Source organism: Pseudopipra pipra, chromosome 9 (genome assembly GCF_036250125.1).
Source record: "Pseudopipra pipra isolate bDixPip1 chromosome 9, bDixPip1.hap1, whole genome shotgun sequence".
NCBI lineage: Eukaryota > Metazoa > Chordata > Aves > Passeriformes > Pipridae > Pseudopipra > Pseudopipra pipra.
Window position 1 is genome coordinate 14,207,833 of NC_087557.1, and position 24,482 is coordinate 14,232,314.

The 24,482-nt window shown below is 36.5% G+C and overlaps 1 protein-coding gene across 7 annotated transcripts in view; it reads left to right on the top strand.

Moving 5' to 3' along the window:
• ARHGAP29 (Rho GTPase activating protein 29) overlaps positions 1–24,482 on the top strand; it is a 49,670-nt gene that overhangs the window by 20,558 nt on the left and 4,630 nt on the right. For 3 of the 7 annotated variants that reach the window (XM_064663948.1, XM_064663949.1, XM_064663953.1), the window contains exons 3-19: positions 3,191–3,334; positions 9,800–9,896; positions 10,251–10,323; positions 14,103–14,163; positions 14,659–14,796; positions 15,074–15,138; positions 15,611–15,721; positions 15,852–15,932; positions 16,233–16,421; positions 16,669–16,806; positions 17,747–17,937; positions 19,732–19,898; positions 20,443–20,571; positions 20,743–20,841; positions 22,385–22,548; positions 22,799–22,987; positions 23,136–23,273. In XM_064663948.1, coding sequence (XP_064520018.1) covers positions 3,191–3,334; positions 9,800–9,896; positions 10,251–10,323; positions 14,103–14,163; positions 14,659–14,796; positions 15,074–15,138; positions 15,611–15,721; positions 15,852–15,932; positions 16,233–16,421; positions 16,669–16,806; positions 17,747–17,937; positions 19,732–19,898; positions 20,443–20,571; positions 20,743–20,841; positions 22,385–22,548; positions 22,799–22,987; positions 23,136–23,273 — 2,174 coding nt within the window. Of the gene's footprint in view, positions 1–3,190; positions 3,335–7,472; positions 7,808–9,799; positions 9,897–10,250; positions 10,324–14,102; positions 14,164–14,658; positions 14,797–15,073; positions 15,139–15,610; positions 15,722–15,851; positions 15,933–16,232; positions 16,422–16,668; positions 16,807–17,746; positions 17,938–19,731; positions 19,899–20,442; positions 20,572–20,742; positions 20,842–22,384; positions 22,549–22,798; positions 22,988–23,135; positions 23,274–24,482 lie in introns of those variants that run through there. The other 4 variants (XM_064663951.1, XM_064663952.1, XM_064663950.1 and 1 more) reach the window with 3 other exon arrangements.

Sequence of the window (24,482 nt, forward strand, 5' to 3'; positions counted from 1 at the left end):
CTTGAGTGCATTATTTTAGTGATAGTGTTCTCCTGGATGGTATGATAAACATCTAATTCAACTCAGAAGTTATTTTCAACTTGCATTTCCCTTTGAAGCTTGCTGCTTCTGTTTCAGACTTGAAGAGGCTTGTGTCCTCTTCAAGTTTTTTTTTCTTTCTTCCCCTCCCACTTATTTTGCTTTTTTCCCCAACTCTATTGTTATAGTAAGATCCTGTCAAATTTTAATACTAAGAAACTGCATTTTGGGATCAGATATGCATTAATAAATCATCTGTATATTTTTTTCTGCCTTCCTCTAACCCGTAAGGAACCTTAACAGACTTTTTTAATCGCATAATGAGAAGTCTGTAGTAGTTGTGGGTCACACTGAACTCACAAGAATAATTTGTGCAGTTTGATATATGTATTTCTTAATAAACCAGTTTGAACTATCTTTAAATATCCTAATTCCTAAAGATAACACGTTGCTATGATTTTAAGATACATTTTCTATGTTGACTGATCCACTTTGGGTTTGTAGGCATCAGTACAGCTCTGCTGTCTTTCATTTTCCTCATTGCCTTTGCCTGGAGCTGCCTGGTACTCCCAACAACAATTTATTCCTGCATTGATGGAGTACAATTGAGGCTTTGATGGATTAAAGCCTGAAGGGACCGTTAAAATTATTTGGTTTCATTTTTACAGCTATAAAATTTCTGAATGTTAGAAGGTGGGAATGGTCATACCAGCTTAGGCTAAAGCTGTGTCTAACTCAGTGTCTGAGTTCCGATGATTGCTGAAAGTGAATAGCTAGAGAAGAGTAAAAATGATAAGTTGGACATATCCTCTGAACTGTTTTTGCTTAGGAGAATTCTCAAGCTGTTACAAGTTACATTGTTTTAGTACAATGCTTAATAGTTCAGTAGAGTAAAGAGTGGAGCAGTTGAGTGAAAAGAAGTTATGGAGGCAAGTTCAGAAGGAATTAATTCAAAGACAGCAAGGCTGTATTACTGAAGTGCACAACTGTGCAGCAGCTGTGGATGCTGGGTGACTGGACTGCTGAAAGCAGTCGGTCTGGTGTAGTGTCCTAAGCAGCATCAACACTGCTGTGAAAGGCACAAGCTTGCAGAACCCACGGCCAGACCTGCTGTGGCATTTATTGACTCATTAGTAACACACAGGGAAACTTAAAAGAACTTGTGTAGTCTCTCCTTGTCTCCATGTAAACTTCTTGTGTCAATGCTGTGTTTTGGCAAGAAATTCCACAGGTCTCTTACATGAAGAATCACCCCTTTCTGCTTTGCATCTGGCTCCTCCTTGCTCAGTTTAATCATCTGATGCGTTTACATATAACTGAAAGACATGGATAAGCAATTGATTCTACCCACTATTTTCATGGGGTTTATAATTTTCTGATCTTTCATATCCCCTATAAATTATTTCTTATCCAAGATCACAGCTTCTGCTGTTGTTGCTTACATGGAAACTGCTTCAAGCCTGAATTGCATTCCCCAATAAGTTCAAAACTCTGAGCTATAATATGCCTTTTAGATTGATGTGTGTTTGTCATGAACAACCTCTGTTGCTAATGTGGAAGCACTGAATCATGGCCACGTTTAGTACCAGGCTTTTGACTTTTTTTTTTTCTTTGGTGTGTTTGAGTCTACACTGTTAATTACAGCGTACGTGTAAATGAAGATAAAGCCACAGCTGTGTTTCTTTAACAATTTGTGTAGAACTTTCTTAATTTACTGCTGTGTAAGATGGGTTTTCCTAGACTTTTGTGTGTCATGTTATGGACAGAGCTTCCTACTCCCTTCCAGCAGGAAAAAAACATGCAAAGTGCCAGTGAATGGTAGATAAAGTTTTTGCCTTAGTCCACTTCCTGAGTCAAAGTTTTTCCTTTGACCATGTATAAACCAGTCTGAGTTGGGGGGAAAAAATTTCCTGATATTTGACATCTAGAGAGGTAAAGCCTGAAGCACAGCAGTCCATAAGAGACTTGCTATTGCACCTGATACAGTGATATGCAATCTGTATGTAGTCCCCCCACCTGCCCACCTGACAGCAGTGATACACTGTACTGACATGTCCTGTTGTACATTGTTGATTCCTCAGAAGAATGTAGGTGCCTCTAGCCTAAATACAATGTCTTGTAACCAGAACAAACTGGCTCTGATTTGAAACTGTTCTCTGAGTAGCACTGGGTCAATTTGCACTGTACAGTAATTGTCTGTATTGACCTGTTTGTTATCATGACCACAGACAACACAGAGTTGCCATTCCTTTTTGCTCAGTGAGGAAGTGAGTCAGCTTGTATTAGATCCTCTTTTTCTTTTTCATAAGCTAGACTTTCCTGAATTTGAAAGCTTTTTACCACAATTTGCAACGCAGCACTCTAGTGCATGTGAAACTTTAATTCCATGCACCAGCGCCTCTTCTGTAACAGAATGGGAAAGCTTGTGGTTGAACCTGTGCCATGTATGGAATAAGAACTATTTTTTAAAAAAGCTAAGCCAGGGTGGGATTTAGGGGCACATAGCAAGAGATGTATGCTGCAGAGCATCACCATCTTGGAATGTGTGTTTGAAAATTTTTCTGATTAGGCCTAATTTACAAAATAATTTAGGTGTTCAACTGATTTGTCAGAACTGACATGCTTAAAGACAGACCTTTGTAGATCTAGGTTTATATACTAATGATGCTTAAGATATCATTGACTCTCGAGTTAAAAACTAGCCAACATTTGCCAGAAATTTTTGTTTAATTCTATGAATATACAGAAATGATGTCGAATTTGTATCAGGTGAAGAAATATTTAGTGAACAATCCAAATCTGTTTTTGTTGATACCTTCTTTGCATATGTGTAATTATCAAATGGTGATTGATGAAATGACATGAGAAAAAGATGGTTTAATTCAGAAACTTTAGGGTATTTGTGTAGAATTCCCCCAGCACTTTTTTTTTTTTTAATATACTTGCTTGACTTTTTGTGAGAAATGAGTTTATATGTAAATGATATGCAACATTGCAAGTAAACTGTTGGCAACTGCTGGTATAACTATTTTTAACAATTTCTTTGTTCTGAGTAGGTGCAGCTTCAATATGGCCTAGAATTCCATGCAGCTGAATACCATCAAAGTGGTTTGTAATGTAATTGGGTGTTAATTCACTGTTTTAATGTAGTTTCTCCTTTACTTTTTTTCAGAAAATCAAGATGGCCTGCATCAGGTAGTGCACGAACGCCTGGGGGAGTTGCTACGCGTTTTAAAAGCAGTGATAAATAAACATCAGACTCTAAATTCAGTTGATATTCTTAGTGCTGCAGGAACAGTTATTGCAAAAGTAAAAGGTAAGGAATTACTACCTTTCATATTCTTGGAAAGTTCTTGTAATTACCGACTTGATTGATTCTGGCTTGGAGTTATAGATAGAATTCTATGTATACAGAAAAAACTATTTTTTTAACGAGTAATACTTAAATATTTGTTTAAAAATACCTTTTCGAAGTGAAGAGTAGTATTAAAAAGCTTGTTCTCTCATTGATGTGATAACATTCTGTTCATAGGAAGCTAGCTGCAAACCCACATTGAATTCAAAAAGCACAAGCCTTTGAACTTGAGCTTTTCTTTACCTGTGTATCGCAGAATAATATCAGAGTAATAAACCTGGCATTCATCCACTTTGAGATTTGCCAAGAATCTTTGCCTAATTCTCTGAATCTGTAGGGATGGTATTGTATTTATATCAACTGAAGAAATATCTGAATGGCCTAACAGTTATTAATTAAACAGATGGATCATATCTATGGTAAAGGTGTCAACAGCAATAAAAAAAAAAGCCTTGCAGACATAACATGTGTTAATACTTTTTATTGCTGACCTATGCTTTCACAAATGTAAATAGTGAAGCACTCAATTGCTCCAGCCCTGTAAACTGTAGCTGTTTCTTCCCTGTGGAACCTTTGACTGCAGCTCTCCCTACTCTGTCTGGTATATTACTATGGAACCAGCTTAGTGTAGGGTTAAATCTCCACCTCTTGCCTGTCTTAAATAATACAGAATACCTTCTTCCAGAGACACATAGTTGAGTCTTTCTCCTTGTTCTAGGGTTTTCCCTCTTGTTTCCTAATTATCCTAGTATGTTGAAATATACGCTGCTTATTCAGTAAAGTGGGAATATGAGTTAAAATGCCACGGTGTTTAGCTGCCTGATTCCTATACCTTGGATTCTTCCAAGACTCTTAAGGATAGTTTTGCCAATTTGTTTGATCTTGGCAGGTACTAGCAGCCTATTTTGCATTTTCTTCCTGCTACATGTAGAGTTTCTTATAGATCTGTACCTGGTATTTGAAATGATCTTTGGACTATAACTCTGTAACTTCTGAACTTGCCTTAGAGGTTTGTACATAACAGTTGAAATGCAGAGAGTATCCCTGAGAGATTGCTGTTTGCTTGCTGATCTTGGGGAGACTTAAGTGCACACATGCATCAAAATTGGGGAGTTATAAGACATTAGCTTTTTCTGACTGGTACTTAAGTGCTGCTTCTCTGAGAACAGCTAAACCTTTGCTATATGAAAAAAACATAACCTGTGGTAAATGTGAAGGTGGTTTGTCTTCAGCACCCATTTGGTTTTTGCAGCTGTTTTTTGTGTAGAGGTCATACTGCTCCAGGTTTGTATTCAAGCTGAAATGTATGACTGCTGGTACCAAGGAAGCAGAAGTAAAAATACAGCATGTTGTGGTGAATTGTAAGCATATTAAACTTCAAATTTGCTTACAGTGGCCTATCTGTAACACATGCATTCACAGGTTTTCAGCTGTGGTTATTTCTCTAGAGGTAATGTAGTTTTTGAATAAACAGGAAGCTACAAGAATGTGAGGAGCTGGTAGAACAGAACCAGTATCCTTTTTCCTCTGTCTTCCCCGTCTGTGTTAATGTGACATTATGAAAGAAGTTCATGTGACTCATCTGTTTCTTGTCATTGGAAGACAGAACTATAAAAAGATATGGAAGTACTGTGTATTTGTAGTCAGATTTATGACTAGGAAGAGAATTAACCTGGCATGGAAAACTTCTGATGTTTATTTAGGAGAGGATGAAATAAACACAAGCCAGGATTTATGTGTGATTCCACCCTCATTTTTTGAGTCTTTGTATAATGCCATGGTTTCAAATCTAGTTTGTCTTTGGAACTTCATATAGGGACAAGCTGCTGTTTTAACAAATGAATGCCTTTTGCTCTTCATTAAGTCAGTTACAATAACTGTGCAACCTCAGTGACTCTGTCTTCTGAAGTATTCTCATAACTGACAAGTTGTACTGTGCTTTAAACATAATGTCCAGTGCAGGTAGGCTACCCCCTTTAAATTACTGCTAGCAAAAATTAGAGTGCTTGTGTCCCTCTTTCAAGCCTCTAAGCCATTTCTCAGGATCTTAGAATGGAAATGATGTAAATGTACTTGTAGTTCTGCTTTGTATGCCTAATGCTTTTCCTTTTAGGCAGATCGAGGGAAAAACTAGCTATGTTATCTGAATTTTCTTAAAGATAATGATACTTGACAGAATAGATAATGTTAGACCTGTACCATTTTGGACTGAGGTTGAAGGAAAATGGTGTGGAGGGGGGGTGGGATGGGATGTGACATATGTGATTTCTCTGGTTAAATCTCAGACATGATGTGGTTCACTGGGCCTCTTTGGACTCTGTACTTGCCTACTTGAGTGCTTCATAAAGAGTGTCTTTTAAATGACACCTCACTTGACCTGGAAGGATTGCAACTTAATGAAGCATCTTGCTTGGAACCTGTTTAGACTCCTATTTCTGGAAGTCACTTCCCAGTCTGGCACCCCATCATATTTGTAGTTGTTATTTTCCCACTCAGTGCCTTTGAATAGTTGATGGCCCCAGAGAACATGATTCTCCTGATCCAAATTCAAGTTTGTACTGTTCTTTTGTTCTAAATTACACCTTTTGACTTAACTGAATCATTAGAATGGACACAGATTCCTGGTGAAGCTGAAATTGCACTTGTCTTGTAGAAATTTCCTATTTAGGCATGAAGGTTTTTTATAGAAGTTTTGCATCAAAATGAAATACCTCAAGGAAGATCAAGTAATTTCAATTTTGTTGGTGTATCTGTGATGTAAATTCAGAGCAAAATTTATTATGCAGAAAGAAGGAAACAGTTCCTCAAACTTGTCTTGTTGGCATCCAGTTCAAGTTGAGAAGGCTGCCAAACCTGGTAGGAAGTACAGGCTGGTGAATTATATGGCACTAATAACTAAAAGTAGAACAGTGGGGCCTGGACAGCCTGCTGATCCTCTGTAGCTGTGACATTCCAGGAATACTCTTCTTCCTCTTTCTGGTCTCTGTAGTACTTCTCTTTACTCAGGCTTCTCTCCCATTTATTTTACACGTTTTTAAAGAAGAGGGACAACAACAAGAAGTGTTACAAGTCTTTGTTTTGGGAGAGGGAGTGGCTTTTTTGTTCTTGGTTGGGGTTTTTTTGTTTGCTAGAGTGGTGGTTTTGTTTTTGAAGTAGTTCTGAAAGGTTCTTGAAGGCATTGTTGGGAGTTTAAAAATAAAATTTGTTGCAAAGGTATTCAGTTCCAAGAAGTCATCCAGTTGCTTAAAAGTCAGCTAGTAAAGTATGGATAGAAGGTGTATTCCTGTCTAAAAAAATAAATGGCGATGTTACCATGTAAGTCTATTGGGTACAAAAAAATTGGCCCAAAACGTGCAAATTCTGCAAGCTTGTTTTTGCCTTGTCCAGGTTCTGCAGAAGCTGGCAGGATAGTGTTGCTGCTGCCAGTCCTGCACGTGTCCATGGGGAGGGGGGTTGAGGAAGCAAGTGAACTTCTACACTCTAGCATGGCTGTGTCCCATGCCTTGTGTGCCTGTGAGTTGTGCTGTGATCACGGTGAACTGTCCATCACCTTTTAAAGGGCCCTGGTTGCACTTTGGTCTTGACAGTTGTCAGCCTCTTCTTGGTAGTTTCAGAAGCATTGCTCAAATGTCCTCAGGCAGTGCTTCAGCTCCTGGGATTCTCACTTCCAAAACTTCCATGGCTGTTTTGGGTTCCCCAGCCTGGTCTGTGCTTGATTCAGAAAGGTTTTGATGGTGTGACTGGAGAACTGAAACTGCAGCATCTCACAGCATTTTGATGAGATTGCCAAACCCACCTCAGTTTGAAGACAGCTTTGGCAATAAAGATCCACTCTAAGATAGGTGTGTATTTCAGGTACTGGATTTTAATGTACCGCTATCATATGATTTTTTTTTTTTGAAGTTCAGTATGTGTCATCTGAAATCTTACTTAAAAGGGTTGTCAAACTGTAAACGTGCTTTGAAATCTGTAGAACTATAGATAGATAGTTGTCATTTCCAGACATGGCAGGATTACTATAGTTCATTGTTGTCAGGAGCTATTGTGTGCAGTCAGGATGTCCTGGGGAAAGAGAGTGCGTGGTTTAAAGTTGATGTTAAGTACATCAGCATTCCATTGGTGGTAAGCTAGAAGAAAGCTGTTTGTATCCTACTGAATTATTAAGAAATTGGACTAACCTGTTTTGGGAGAAGTGGTAATTCTGAGAAATTTGAGATTGGTTATTCCTTTTGTGATGGATCCTGAAAGGAAAGGATTTGCTTGGCATATAAACTGTAAAGCTTAACAAAACTCTTCCTGGAACAGGAAGGCAGAGTGAACCAGACGGCATTTCTTTAGGGAAAGGCTCTCTCTGTTAATGTCTTGTTAACGAAGTGAAAGAAGTGCTCTTTCTCTGAAGGCACTGTGGCTAATGGATATACAAATATTTCAGTGGTAAGTGCTTTGAATGTATAGGCAGTTTTTGTTAGTTCCTTTTAATGTTGAAACAGTTTGCTTTTCATACCGGCACTCAAATGATTTTTCCAGTCATTAGTGGCTGGTAATCAATAGGTCTCATAGTAACTGTTGTTGCTTAATGATTTGGAATTTATTTGGATTTATAGGTAGCATTATTTCTGGAAAGTTGAGGTTTTCAACTAACCTGAATATTAAAAAAATAAATAAAGTCACTGCTATTTACAAATTTGTTAAAAAAATTTCATCTGTGGACTTTTATTAAGTCTCATTTCAAACAAAGGTGCCGGAGGCATTTTTTAATGTAATTACAAAGTGTAGCAAGTGAAGAGAAAGGAGAAGCTGTAGTTTAGCAGTTAACTGGGGCAAGAGAGACTGGTAATGTTTTTGTAATATGTGGTGATTGTTTTTTGCTGTAGGCTTCTTAAAACACATTATTCCATATCTGCAAGTAATTGTAAAAATGGCCCATGAGAGGAATATGTATTTTCTGTAATAGCTTTGTATAGAAATAGTTATAAGAATGTTGATCAGGTCTGTTGACATGCTGTGTAAAAAGGAATGGATTTAACTGTATAACTTTACTGGTTAAAAACTTTTCCTTTCACAGAGGAAGTCTAATGGGGGAGTAGATTACTGTACTTTCTTTGTTTGTTACCCATTAGTGTTTAGGCACCTGGCAGGAAGTTTGAATACTTTTTAAGATTAAAGCCTGGTAATTTAATTTGCTAAGAAAATGTGTATAGAATGGGCAACAATTTAACATTATTTTAATTTTTACTACTTCTAGAAGTCATTGTAGCCCATTATTTCCATATTTATACTCAAAGTGTAAGGAAGATACGTAAATGAACCTTGTTGCGGGTTTTGCAAAAAGTGATGAATGGGGTGAACTACCTGTATGTGTGTCACTGCAGTTCTCTGAAACAGATGTAAGCATGTGTGACTTAAGCATCTAGAGGACTGAGAACAATGCATTGCTTAAAAAAAAGAAGCTTTTACAAAATAAATGCTAATGTGAAATTGTTACTTCTCACAATGTAACATTGGGGAAAACTTCCATCCAGAGGGCACAACTTTGGCTTAAAGGAGTGTATGTGACTTCTGTACAAAAAATCTCCCAGTCACCAGTGATTAAGGAGTGAAACTGAAAACAGACAAAAATGGTTGTGCTTTTTTTCTTCTCCTTTCTCCCTCCTCCTTCTTGTTTAGTAGTTGTTAATAGAAACTCTGGATGAATCATTCTTTTTGTCTCATTATTCCAGTTTGTCATGGAAGTGTGCTAAAGATTCAGTGTTGAGTGTCTAACCATCTAGTTTGTTCAGCATTGCTCCTCTTCCTATTCTGCATCACCAATTGTTATGCTGAGTTTCTTCCCCACTTTTAGCAGGAAAAACTGAGGAGTTTTTGCCAGACTATGGAGCAAATAATTAAAAGGTTTTGCAATGGACATTGCCTTTTGATACCTTTCTGTTTGCTTGTACTCAAGCCAGAAATGCTGTGTTCTGCATTGCATACATTTAGGGGAGCACCCCCATAAATGAGTGCTCCTGAGTTCTAAAATGTCTACTCAGAAAAGAAACAGTTTTTCAAATACCTGACTGCATTTGTGAGCTGCTTGGTGGTGGTGGTGCTGCTGCTGTGTGATTTGACTCTGGTAAATTACTGTTTTTCTCTTCCCATCACATTACCAATGTGTTCCCACACAAAGCTGCTTCTAAAGTGGGAAGATACAGGAAGTGAAACAGTAATCTGATTTCATTGTGGGAAGCATCTGGATTGTGTTAATTTCTTTCCTTTAGTGTTTACTTTCTTATTGATCTTCTTTAAAACCGTGTTTTTTCAATTATTCAGAAAAGTATAATGTTGCATGTTCTGTAGGAGATTGCATATAAAATTTGTCTTTAGGCCTGGTAAACCTGCTTGCTTGACCTCACCTCTCACCCTTTGGTTTACTTTCTTTTCCCTAAGCGGTGAACTTCAAAGAAGTTAACGAAGAAAACAAGAGAGAACTCTTCAGTGAAATATCTTCTTCCATTGAAACATTGGCATTCACCTTTGGAAACGTGTAAGTTGGAATGCAGAAGGAGTTTTTAAAGAGATCAACGGAGCTGAATCAAATTAAGACTAAGTAACAACAAAAACTGTAGTTTTGTTTTGGTCAAATGTTAGCTGACAAACTAAGTTAATCACATCTAGAACAATTTTACTGCTTTGAGTGTTTGTTTGGTTTTTTCCTTAACAAGGAAGTCTATGATGGTATAGAAATGACAGGGAATATAAGACTACTTCTAAAAATGGTTTGCAGAACTTTTAAAGGATGTTAGAAACACTATCTGAATTTTTGTTTCCAGTGATACAAAATTGCTTGGTGAGGTAAAGTAATGAAGTAACACAATTCAATTCTTTGTTTTTCTGGCAGGGTTTCAGACTTCCTTATGGGAGATGTAGACAATGGCTCGTCATTGGGACTTCCTGTATCTCGGAGAAGTCGGGTAGGCTAAACACGTTCTCTTGGAGTGTGGAATGATATCTTTTAAAGGAGACTTCCATTTCTACTGAGACTCTGTGCATCATGGGGATGGGACACTTGGAGTCATCTGAGCGTTAAAACTAGATTAAACCCATGAAAAATATGTATTCAAGGTTTCAGATACCTGAATGTATTCTCAGTTCTAAAGGACAATGATGACTCAATAGAGCTGGTGCAGTTTTTTCTGAGATTTTTGAAGTAGTGAACTGAAAATAAATAAATACTGAAAAGTAAGATACTTGAATGATTTACATGCTGGAGTAGTTAGAATGTACCTGTTAAACCTAGAAGCTAAAGGTTTAATGACCTCTTTTTGGCTTTCAAAGACTAATATTCATTACAAAATAACCTTTTCTTCTTCCGGAGCCCAGCTTGTGCTCTAACTCTTTCAGCAACAATTCACTAAGATACCTGTCAACTTATAGGTAGTCAAAGAAAAACCTTAGCATTTTAATCTCCCCTTTAAACACTTTGAAGGTGTGATTGAAAAATGCTCAGTTCCAAATTCTGTTCTGAATTTTTGTGTATCTAGAAGCAGACTTTCAAAATAAAATTAGAAGTTAAATGCAAGGTAAATGCAGTTGGTAAGTAGTGCATATGACAAGCCAAGTTGTAGCAAGGTTAAAAATTTTAAATTGTGGGTTTTTTTAAAGGCTTTGTTGAAACATACTTAAGGCTTAGCATTCCTTCACACAGACTTGATCACAGTAATGCTGTGCAGCTGCAGCTGAGAAGTAGTCTTTTTAAATTTTCACTATGTTTGATAACACACATGGGATAAATATGGGTTATCATAGAAGTTCTACTTCTGTAGTAGCTACAAAACTCATCTTCATAAACAATATGGAGGAAAAGTAGGCTATGCAGAAAACTGGTTCCAGCAAACTTAGAATCAGGTTGCTGATACAAAGTATGAAATAAAATAGCATAAAAGCCAGCATCTCATATAAGTTAAATGAGGTTATTGGAACAAGTACTAATTCATCTAATTGATTCACCAGGAGAAGGAAGGTGATAAATTTGCCAACATTTTAATCTTGAAATGGTTTTGCATTTCAAAAGTATATGCCTGTGGAATGAGATGGTCCTATATATTGTACTGTGAAGTGAATGATTGCCTAAAAGATCACTCTTCTGAACACAAGGGTGGGGGAAGGCCAAGGGGAAATTAGAATACAGTGAAATGAAGAAGGAATTCTATTCTAGGTGCTTCAGAAGTCACCAGCTTGTATTTAAAAGCCCTTCTTTGTTGTGTCTCTTGCTTTTCCTAATGTGGAGGTAAACAATTATAAATTTTGAAGTAGGATAACATAGTTCAATTTCTTAGAAATCTGTCTTAAGTGTCTTTTCATTTAGGCAAATAAATACACTTAACAGATTAATCATTTCACTTGGATCTGCAATTCAGACAGTAATTTGGAGGCTAGCTAGGAGTTGAGTGTTAGAAGGAGTTAAATGCAAAATGTTGAAGAGGTGTATTAACTTTTCCTGTAGATGTTTATGTTCAGTGGTTGATCATAGCAGCTAGCTGTATCTTAAACAGATAGAGTGTAACATTTTGGTAGAATTTAACATGTAAATTTTTTGAGGGTTGATTAAGGAGAAAGATTTTAATTGCTTGTTTAGTTAGGGACTACCCTAATTAAGCTGTTGAGGATTGCTCCAAGGAGGAAGGGGATGGGCAGCGCTGATCTCGCTTCTCTTGACTGCAGGGGAGTCTACATTCTTTACTTCAGGCATTCCACTTGGAAGTTTAAGTTAAATAATATGTATACCCCCTCTTAGCAAATGTAATTGTTCTCATTTTAGCCCTCATAGTGCAACCAGACATACAAGGTGGAAGCAAAGATATTTTTTAATTAAAAACAGAAGTGCTTCAGAATATACTGGAAGAGACGAGACAGACATGTCTGACCTTTCATTACTCAGCGAGCTGTTTGAATGCTATTTGATGCTATGCAGATCTAAGAGCATAATAAAGGAGTAGGATGAAATTTTCAAAATGTGTGAGGAGATTTGCCTCTGTCAGGGTGAGAGTCTTGGGTAATGGGAGGGGAAAAAAAGAAAGAGCCTCACTGAATTTCGAAGTGAAATCTTATCTAGAAGTCGGGCTTTTCATTTTTGCTAGGACTGCCAGGATGAGTCATTGGTTGCTTGAGGGGGCAAGCTATATGGTTCAAGTTCTGATAATAACTTGTAGGACATATGTGAAAGCATTTGTTCACGTTTGCTTTCAAAACGTGGTATTACGTATTTGCAATGGGGTGAATGTGAAAGGATGAGTAATCTTTGATTAGCTGCCCTAACTAGTCTGTGTGCCTGAGGGACTGGAAAGGACTGAACAGTTTTCAGGACTGCAGTGATTTAGGTCTTACAGAATGAGAAGCAATTTTTAGGACCATAACTAATAAGCACTTCAAGCTATTATAAAATACAGGGTTTTATAAAATCTGAACTAAGTCTAGGAATGTTCAAACTGCCTCCACAACTGAGTATTGATCCATTGTTAAATTAAGATTTTATTTTTTTTAACAGTTTGGTTGATGGACAGCTTTGGATAGATTTTCCATTTGTTCTGGAAGAGCCCTTCCATTTTGTTAAAACTCTCTTATAGTAGACAGCAATTATACTAGTATTCCACTTTTAGGAATGGAGCAGCTCTGTAGACTATAGTTTAATTCTGTTCAGTGTTCAACTGATGATTAATACCTTTCATGTTTTGATCTATGGAAAAGCTGCTTTTGCTGTGAAGTAAAGAATTATTCTTGAGGGATTTTTACGTGATTTATGATCCATTTTCAGTTACATTTAAAAACCCCAACAAACCAAAACTACTTGCATCATTGATACTGTGCTCCATTTTAGCAAATGTCTGAAAATAAACCAGCTCCAAAGTCTAAATGGAAACAAGCTGTTCTTGTAAAGCTTAAGAGCACTCTGCAGCTATTTCTTAGCCTTTATGTTCTGTCTGCTCTGTGCTTCAAAGTTGTGAAGAGTAGTTTCTCCATTTAAAATTATGTAGGGTTTGTTGTTGTTCTTTGTTTTGGTTTTTAGGGGGATAAGAGGTTACTAGGTAAAATTTTTATTTATTTAAGTGTGTCGAGCAGTCAGGTCTACAGCACAGTCCTACAAATAGTTCAACTTTCACAAATAAAGGGGTAGCAAAATGCAGCATGAGGACAAAGGTAGGGATGACATGATGTGCTACATTCCTTTTATTATTGGATTACATTCTGCCAGGTTGTATTGATTGTCAGGGCTTCATTAGCAAGTGCTACAGTCAGCTGTTGTGCCTACAGTGCACACCTGCAAGTAATTTAGGAGAAATAACTTTATTCCTTTGAGGAAGAAATACAGGATTCTAATGGCTTGTAGAATAACAGCTGTTACATGTATATGACATTAGGTCCGTATGAAAAGGTTTTTAAAAGATAGGTAGGGATCTAAGAAAAGCTGGAACTCAATTCTTCAACAAATCTGGTTGATATTTAACTCTTTCATCACAGCCTTTCAAGATTGTTGATTTAAAGGTATATAATGATTCCTTGCTATTTATTATGTCTCATTCGACAGCTGTGGGAGGTTAGAGGGTGTTGTGCCTTAGTTGAGAGGGAGTTACAGTGCAGTTTGCCTTATCTGCAAAAAAGGAAAGGGGCAGATAATGCCATTTATTTGGTTAGCCTGTCAGTTCCAGTGAGAGCTTTTCATTGCTAACTTAATGTTTTCTTTCTTGTACACCAGTCTTTTGAAAATCTTTCCGTGGAGTCTGGGGGTTCACTGCATGAAAGGGATGATATTCAAGGTAGGTAATTCACTTAACATTGATAAACACCTCTTTGAATCTGTGGGGTTTATTTCTTCTAAAAATGTTTTAAGTCAGTTGCTTGGTCACTTTTTTACACACCCATGCTGCCATTAAAACTTCACTGTAAAAAAAAAAAAAAAGATGCTATTGCAAAGGTTTTATTCTTTTGTAAATAATTAACCTGGTTGCCTTTCGGGGGGGGGAAATGAACGAAGGCCTGAAGCTCTTCTGTATCTCATCATAAGATTGGTGTTTTGTTGGGTCACTTTCTTGAAGAAAGTTATGCTGACCATATGACTACCCCAGATAAAATACTATGACCCTTTAATTTGTTCTAAAACCTCTGTCAGTCCTGTTTAGAATCAACTAGCATTAAAGACCAACTCAAGATCAGAGCTGCTTAAGCATTCACAGTTGGCTAATACTGGCTTTGTTCTCAGTGTGTGGTCATGTCTAAAAATCACTTGTTTGTGTTCGATGCTTTATTTGCAGGACATCTTCGAGCAGAGGAGGTTGATAGCATGCTCCTAAGAAATGACAGTGGGATCGAATCAGCTCTGTCCTATGCTAAAGCATTGTCAAAATATATCAAGGATGTAGTCGCATGGGTAGAAAAAAAGCTTAGCGTGGGTGAGTGGCTCTTTCTGGCATTTAATCAGCTTTGTCATGATGAAATTAAATCTGTTGTCAGGCCTCTGTGCTGCAGACTGTCAGTAATGTGATTTCTAAATTAGTAGCTGTTCTGCTGAAGTGGACAGAACTATCACACATTTCCTATAATTAAAGGCCTGTAACAAAGTGAAGGTGGTCCCCTCTGTAGCCTATTTGTTAAAGGAAGACTGTAAAAAGCATTTAGCATGTGTTACAACTGTTAGTGTAAACAATAACTGTGAAATTTTTTTAACAGAACTGGAGTGTTCTAGAAACTTAGCAAAAATGGCTGAAACTGCTAAAGCTATTGTTGGACACCAGGTGAGTACATCTTAGGGGCTTTATCTTAGTCTTAAATCTTAGTATTGAACCAAAGTATTGAATGCCTTGTCCAAAAGTAAAATTCAGGGATATGAAGGAGTAGATTTTTAAGTTGATACAGAATTGATTTATATCTTAAAGTACTGGTTAAAAGATCTGCTGTATTTTGTCTTCCGTTTCCTATGGAAATTTGGATATATAAAATTATTTTTGTTGAATACCCAGAATAGTTTTCACAATGTGCTTTTTTTCTGTCTGATATCTTGTATGCTTTGTGATTTGGACTTGTAGACTTTTTTCCTAGTAAAGTGAAATGCAGATGAGAAATCAGTAATTTTCTACATTCATACCTGACTTCCACACACATAGAAATACTTACTAAATTTAATTGAAAATCTAGTTCAGCTGACTTTTAGAATGTCAGCATATCTCTGTCTTACCTAGAACATTAATGTGTTTTGTGTAATTTTAGGATTATATGCCATTCCAATCAATATTCATTAATGCTTTTCAAAATGATATTGAGAACAATCAACTTTGGCAACAAACAGCTGCTGCTCTTCAGTCTAACAAATTTGTGCAGGTAAGCTTAAAGAAAAAAGACCAAAATATTCTTTAGGGTTTTTAAAGTTTTGTGACACCACAGAATGTTTAAAAGAATGAACTTGCAGCCTATAAGCCTTTAATGTACTCTATTAATATTTCCTATCTAGCCTCTTCTTGGAAGGAAAAATGAGCTGGATAGACAAAGGAAAGATATCAAGGAGCTTTGGCAGCGAGAACAGAAAAAAATGGTTGGTAATTCTTTCATATCTAACGGTTCAGTCTAAAATTCTTCAAAAGGAAGAAACTTTCAAACTAGGCTTGTTATGAACTTACATTCACAAGTATCATCTATAGGGCTTATTGTAAGTAGCACATAACTGCCAATTTGATGACAATCTGATATTTTTAAGCAGTTGTCTTTCAATGACTGTGTACTTTGAACTGCAGCATACAGCCCTGTGCATAACAGCCTCTTTAAACATCACATTAAATAACGGAAAAATTAATATCAGTTATTCTTCTGCTTTGTCTTTCATTGCATTCTGCAGCAAGAGCTGGAAGCTGCTCTACGAAAAGCAAAGTTGCTATATACACAGCGTCAAGATGAGTATGAAAAGGCAAAATCCTGCACTGCTCGTGCTGAGGAGGAAAATCTCAGCTCAAGTGGAAGCTTTGTGAAAGATGTCAGCAAGCAACTGGAAAAAAAACGAAGGCTAGAAGAGGAAGCTCTTCAAAAGGTAAAGAGTTTTTGTTCCTTGCTTTTAAAGTTAAGCCTATGCTGGTTCTATTCATGCTTTCCTAGTGGAAAGAGTAAGTAAATCTTTCCTAAGTGGAAAGAGTTCAGTTCATAATTTTAATTTTAATCATGTTCTTACCCTAAATGGGAATCTCCAATTACAAGCATGTGGTGTGGGTTTTTTTTATTCTTGCTTCTAGTATCAAGGCCTGCAGTCCATCAACCCTTTATACTTGTGTTTTCTCCAGGCTGAAGAGGCCAATGAGCACTATAAAGCAAGCATGGCAGAGATTGAAGAAAAACGAAATGATTTGGAAAGCTTTAAAAGTGATGTCTTAACACAGCTTCGGGAGATTATTTACCAGTGTGATCTTACTCTTAAAGCTGTAAGCATGGTTTTTAAAATATATTTCACAGAGATATATAAATATTGTTAAAAGTAACAGAAAGCCCCATCTATAGTGTTAGCACTTAAAATAAAAAGTTTTCAAAGGACAGAGGAAGATAAATTTTATTTATCTTTCTGATATATTACTATATAGTTTATGCACAATTTCTAAAAAAGCTTTAAGAACACATTATGTCAAGAGATGGTTCTTTTGTTTTGTTTTGGTTTTTTTTAAGATAAGGCAAAGACAATTTAATGCCGGGGCAGAGATGGAAAATAAAACAACAAACACACCCCCCCTGTCCCCAAGCAACCTCAAAACCAACCTGTAAGACCAATAGAAAGCTTAGACAGACTTGTCAGTTCAAGTATAAATTCCAAACTCCTTTGCAGCCCCAAAGCTGAAGAAGCAGCCACACAGAGTCCCCTTTTCTGGTCTCTGGCTTGTGATAAAATCATTTAGAAGTGTTATGTAATTTAATGAAGAAAGTGTGCAATTAATCTGTCTATCAGGATAGAATTTTGTCCTTTTCATAAGGCAATATGGAGTTCACTTGGGTTTGGAATTCCAGCTGCTTCATCATTGTAATGCTGACTCAGATTCCCCCCCAGAGCGTGAAAAATACCTTTTTGGTAGCCAGAAAAAACTTGCTGTTGATCTTGATCAACCCAAAGTGGGAAGCCATTGGAATTGCCTTTGCTACCAAAAGGATTCAATAACCCAGAGAGAAGAGAAATACTAGTATCTGTATTACAGATCAAGTTTTTACAAGTGACTTTCAGGAATCTTGCACAAACATGTTACTATTTTCTGGAATTTTTCTAGTCTTATTGTTTAAAAAAATGTTCTGTTGGGATAATAATTTCTGTTGAGCAATGTGCAAGGGAAATATCTAGTAAATGATCTACAGATAATGAAAGTCTTTTTCCCCCAACAGGCAACAGTTAACCTGTTCCAGCTGCAGCATGCTCAGGTTGTATCTCTTCCAGTTAACTGCCAGTCCCTCTGTGAGAGTGCCAAACTCTATGACCCTGGTCAGCAGTATTCAGAGTTTGTGAAAAGTTTGCCAAAGGATGGTGTTCCTATGGAATCAGGCTCTTTGGAAACCCAGAGCTCCCAGGTTGACGGGTAAGTCCCAAAGAGCAGGTGGCATTTGCTTGCTTTAGAATGGAACATAAGGCAAAAGTGTTTAACAATAAAATATCATTTTTGGAGGAATTAAAGGAATCCTGGTATTTTACCCTGCTTTACCGTTCTTTTTCCCATCTTTTGGTAGATTATATATAATGTTGACATTAAAACCTGTCTGTACATTCCAAAGCAGATTGTCATTTCATTGCAATAAGACTTGCTAAAAACATTGACAGTTGTTGTGCAAGACTTGTTACTATTTTAATGTAGACACTGGTTAATATGAAAAATGTAAATTTTGGACTTGGTAGTGTAGTGTGGCAGTAGTATTTGATAATTAGAAAGACTTAGAAAGTCTGAAGAGGTAGTTTTCTTCTTCTACAAGCTTTGCTGCTACAGTAGCTTCTTTCATATTGTTTACACTGGACAACTTTTTGGCAGGAAGTGTTGCTTGATTTCTGTCTCATGCAATGTGACTAAAAAAAGCTCAGAGTCCATTTGTAGGGACATGTTATAACGTAAATATTTTTTTTCCAATCTGTCTGAAATGGAAGTTTTTTACTGTTAATCTGTGAAACATCCAGGTAATGTGGAAGTAAAGACTTCAAGACAAAAAGACAGCTCCTTGTGTCAGCATGCCAAATGCTTTTCCACCTTTAATTTGTAAAATTAATAGTCCTCTTGGCACTAAAGCACCAGAATATCCATTCCAATCTGTGTGTTTCACAGTTCTACAGGAAAGTGTCGTCATCGTTTTTCAAAAGGAAACTAAATACAAAAAACTGAATGCTTGAGTCAGACTTCTACCAACAAAAGCCAGGAAATTCAAAGTTAAAGCTGAGATTCTTAGTTCTTGTCTATAAATTTCCTGCCTTTTAAGACTGATTTAGGCTGTACTCATAAACTTTGACTTAAGGGGATTTAACTGTGTAGCTCCCTGAGAAACTGATGAGCATGAAATTTCCAACTCTTTGTGTGCTCTCCCAGCTGTTTACTGCTTAAGATTTATAGGAGTGTGTTTCTTCTCCTTCTCTCTCCCCACCTTTTGTTATCTTTGTCATGGCCTTGTGATTCTGCATGTACTTGAAGTGATCATTTTTATTGTTTAGGTCTGCATTAATTTTAGGGACAGTAGCTTGAACAAATGCGAATTTTAATGTTTTTCAGTCTCTATTTCCTTACGCTTGATAGGGTAGAACTGATTAAGGAACAACAGCTTCCTGACTGCTAAGCTTGGCCAGCAGGCCATTTTGTCCACAGGGTGCTTCAGCATTTTACATTAATTACTGTTAACAGTATTCTGTCTTATTGTGAGAGTAGATTTTCACAATAGATTGACTCTCTGACAGCTTCAACATATTTTCTGTGCTTTTTAAAAAGCACAGTATATTAGCACCTGTATGTTTATAGGTGGATGGTCCTGATGGCTGGGCAGAGAATCTTTTGGAGGGGAAACCATAAGCATGGAATGCAATGGCTTCTGAATTATTCTGATCTTCAGATGAACAGATAGGCTGTTTTTTCGAAGTCTGCAAGATAATGTTTATAATACCATACAGAGAGGTGGGAAAGCTGGCGTGGGGAGAAAATGCACATATTTAATTTAAAAAAATGGCCACCTTAATTTTTTTAGTTTTTTTAATTTGGACTTAAAAAATTACATGTCAAATATATATGTTCATGAGTAGTAACTAAATGAAGCATTTTTAATGCTCAGGGATTTAAAAAATACATTGATTTTCTCTAATTTCTGTCTTACTCATTCTTCAAATTACTTTCTTCTTCCTGAAGGGTTTTTAATAAACAATCAACAAACAGCGTCCATACATCACATGGTAACTTATCTCAGTGTTCAGGAGACTTTCCTGTGCAGACATTAGATGATGTGGGAAGCCCAATTTATCGTCGTTCACAAAAGGTTAGAGAGAAGAGATCTTCCAGCAACACAGATATTCAAGGTAGTTCTTCTGTATTTCATCTGAAGCTCGGTCTCTAAATAAATAAAAATTAAAATGTTTTTTAAAGTATGCTTGATATGTCAGTCAGAAATGTAGGACTGAAGGGTTAAAAATGTATTATAGAGTTTGAAGCCTATAAAATGGTATGTACTCGAGCATAAGAAGGACAAATGGAAAACTGTCTGTATGCATACCTAGATTCTTTGACAAGAAAGGTGAGGTGCAATTCAAACAGCAAGTACTGTCAAACTCAGTGGACTAAACTATTTCAATTAGCTTTAACAATTGAAAATCCATTGGTTTTCTAAATGCTGTGTTGATTTCAGGTCTTCTGTAAAAGCACAAATATCGAGTTTCTGAAATTAGTTTTCTTACATCCTGAAGCTTTTAAAGGAATATATGCTGTGGGCGTTTTTTCACTACACTGCATGCTCATGTAACTTTTGCAATATTTTCCTATTTTGAATATAATCAATAGTCTTTAAATAAAAAAAAGTAATTTTTGTCCTTGACATTTGGAATTAGCGGATTTTCTTTTCAAAAGCAGTGCGAGGGCCACCACCGTTCAGATCATGGTCAGTTGGCAACCAGAGTGGAGGAATGTGCAGTGATTCTGAAAGTGCAGGGGGAAGCAGTGAGTCACGATCCATGGATTCTCCATCTGCCAGCCCAGGTACAGCTCCATTCACTGCTGTACTAATCAGAAGTCTTTTCTTTGCACTGCTTTACATTAACAAAGATACTGTTGTTAGATAAGCAAGTATTGAACAGAGCATATGGTGAAAATGAACAGTCAGGTCAAAGTCATAATTACAACTTCCTGAAAATTTTTCTTATCTGCCAGGGGATTTTAAAAGACGACTTCCCCGAACACCTTCCACTGGTACTATGTCATCTGCTGATGATCTCGATGAAAGAGAGCCACCATCTCCTTCAGACTGTGGTAATGTTGTTTCCATACCTGAAGACCCCAGATGATGCTTTTTGTTGCAGAATGTGGCTTTTCTTTTTAATGTGCTTAAGAAAAGTACTGTAACAAGGCTGTGATTACCAGCAGCATTGTTTTTCAATACAGTGTGCATCCCCTTGAGGTTGAGAGCTGAGGAATAATGTTCAGGTCATTTTAATGAAGTGGTGCAGAATTGTCTTTATACATTTAGATTAACTATATGGGCAGCTGCTTAACATTTCTAGTGTCTTCACCCTTTTGAGGTAAAACAAATGATCTGCTAACCATTCCCTCAAGACTTTTGCATTTAAATTTAGCTGCATAGCACTGATTTATGTAAGGTAACTTCTAAACTTTGAAATAAAATGCACAGATACATAGAGTTGGTAATTGGAAAACTGGAAAAACATAGTTCCAAGTGTTTAGGGTAATAGCTGAGATCCTACCCTTTTCAACTAAGATAAGCAAGTTCAGTAATGTCTGTCCCAGATTTGACCAGGCCATTTCTAATTTTCAAATTAATTTTGACTGTATAAAGACAATGTTGCCACAGGCATTGAAACCTGAATAACTAGATTATCAGAAATAGTTCTATGGGAATAGTTCTACAGTACTCACAAACTAACTTTGAAATATTTGTGGCACTTGCTGAGTAAAGCCCCTAAGAAATTACTCAATTAGTCCTTTTTTCTTAAATGTATACTTTGCCTTCTAGGAATGAATCTGTGGTTAACAATATTAGTTTAGATCAAGATTCAAAGCATGGCAATATGTTAATGGATGTAAACTTTCACTTGGAGTGGTATTGTTTAATCAATGCTTGAGCTTTTAAGAAGCTTTTTGGACAATTAACTGTATGTGCTAATTTTAAGTTATCTGCAAAACAAAGTATTTTGGTTCCCAGAGTTGTTGGTAGCATTTTAAGTAAACTGCTTGAAAAGAACTGGACACAAAAAGGGCCAGTTGCTATTCTTTTTAGCTGTAGAATCCTCTAGAAAATAGTTTGATGTTGTTATAGGAAACTGAGAATCAGTATTTTTTTCATTTAATTTTTTTAATTTCATATGCATTCTGCCATGAGTGTATGTTAATTCTTCCCTGCTGCAAAGTATTCTTTTTTTAAGTATTTCAGAAACACTACAGGCCAAAGCATATTGTCATCTTTCATCCTCTCATACAGGACTTTGAAATACATAAAATGAAACTTTTATGAATCGTTGCCTGAACTGCAGGGCAGCTGGAATTAAATGTCCTAATATTTTCACATGTCATTGATACTGGAGAAAACTGGAATACTTAAAAATGCAAAAATTATCATTTGATTACACTTTTATGTAAGATTCTTTGATAGTTAATAAGTGTATTATGTAAACTGTAACGTAGTTTTGCTTTCTTGTGGTTGAAGTGTTTGTAATTACTTTGATAGTTGCTATTACTTACAGAATTCTGTGTTCTGCACCACAGTTCTGAAAAATCAGAATAAATACTGTCCCAATAGTAGATATTAGAAAGACTATAACAGAGAAATTCTCTCCAGGTTTAAATGATCTGACATCTGAAACTGCAAATTCTCCAGGACCTTTTAGAAATGCTAATATGTCAAAAGCAGCACAAACACACAAACTACGGAAGCTGAGAGCTCCATCTAAATGCAGAGAGTGTGACAGCTTAGTGGTATTTCATGGAGCTGAATGTGAGGAGGTAAGTTTAAAATTAGTTTACATTTCTGCTTGGGATTTACGTAAAGTTGAGAGTTTTGGAAACTTGAATTATGTTCCTGTATAAACACTGTCGAGTTTGTGGCTCATATAATCACTGTGAACTCAAAGCAGAGGCACAACATACTAATAAATCTTGCCTTTTGCTCACATATGGGGTGACAAACATCAGAGATGTTTCTTATGGTGTCAATTTATATCAAACGATGTGCTTTTTTTTATCTCTCCTGTAGTGTTCACTTGCATGCCATAAAAAATGTTTAGAGACTTTAGCTATTCAATGTGGGCACAAAAAACTTCATGGAAGGCTTCACTTGTTTGGAGTGGAATTTGCCCAAGCTGCTAAAAATGTTCCCGATGGCGTTCCTTTCATCATCAAAAAGTGTACGTCAGAAATTGAAAGCAGAGCGCTGAATGTCAAGGTATACTCAAGTTTGTTCATGCTTAAGTTTTATAGACAATCTTTAAAAAAACCAATTCTCTTATGGTGTTAATGCTGTACTGTCAATATCTCTGTTCAACACTGTCCTTTCAAAATGAAATAGAGTTGTGCTGGTCTTTTAATTTCAGGGCATCTATCGTGTGAATGGAGCCAAATTAAGAGTTGAAAAGCTTTGTCAAGCTTTTGAAAATGGAAAGGATTTGGTCGAGCTCTCTGAACTCTATGCACATGATATCAGCAATGTTCTCAAGCTGTATCTCCGCCAGGTATGGAATTGCGAGGTCAGATGGAAAACTGAAGTACTGTAGTATATTTCTTCAGTACAATAGGAAAAAAAAATCCTTTTCAGTAGTCCCACAGCAGAAGGTTAAATGAGTGCCTTGTATATTTGCAGAAGGCTTCTTTATTTGCACATGGAGCCTGTGACAAGGGCAGGGAAAGCTGCTGGTATTACAATATGTATTCCATGTGGGTGTTATGGCTCCTTAAATATTAGTACCATACACAGAATAACCTTTTGTTTGTCTACTCGTAGTGAAGCTTTAATTTCTAAATCCTTTCTGATTAGTGAATTTGCTTGTCTTAGGTGAAACTTAAAAGATTCCCACGTTCTTGTGTTCTCATGCAGACAGTTGCTGATATATTGCTGTTAATATCCATTATCAAAAATGTCATGAAACACTCATAATGGTTATGATGTGTTCATTATGGAGGGTCTGTCTTTCAAAATGGAGCTTTAAAGCTTCATGATTGAATTTTCCAAGCCAGTTTCAATATTTATCTGAAAAAATTAGGCTGGAATGTTGCCAAGTGAAATTACTGTGTCACTGAAAACTTGTTAGCCCTGAAAGAAATAATCCTTAGCTGCATAATCCTGTCCTTTTCCTTACACTGGCTGTCAGCGATGAGCATTCCAATCCTATGATCATTGCCATTAAGTGATTTTGAAAAATTACTAAGATGTACCCTGCCTACATATTTAAGTAAGAAGGTAACATACTACATACATAATACTAGGGTACTGTGCTGTATTTTGAATAGGGCTTACAATTAAAAAGAAAAATATCAAATAAAATGTTTTCTTCTGGTCTTATTACTTCCTTTGTAGCTGTTCTGTTGGTGTGGCTTTTAGGTAAACCTGCTTGTTTTAAATACAGGAGCAGTGCTAGAAACATGCGGTTTCAGAATACTGAGTTAAACCCTGTTTGATTATTAAAACCAATCATATACTATTGATATACTGTCAAAGACTGGAAGAATAAATAACTGCTCTATTACCATGCTATTTGAGCATATGCAGTGTAACCTCCTCCCTCATAGCAATCAGTTTCTTGAAATCTTATTTTTTTCTTTAAATCTTATTTCAATAAAGTACTGATAAGTGCTCGGTCCTGAAGTTATTGTGGGAAAGGGCTAGCAAGAGATTTATGGAGAACAGTGTAGGAAGGAGTGTTTTTGTTACCTGGGATTGGGTT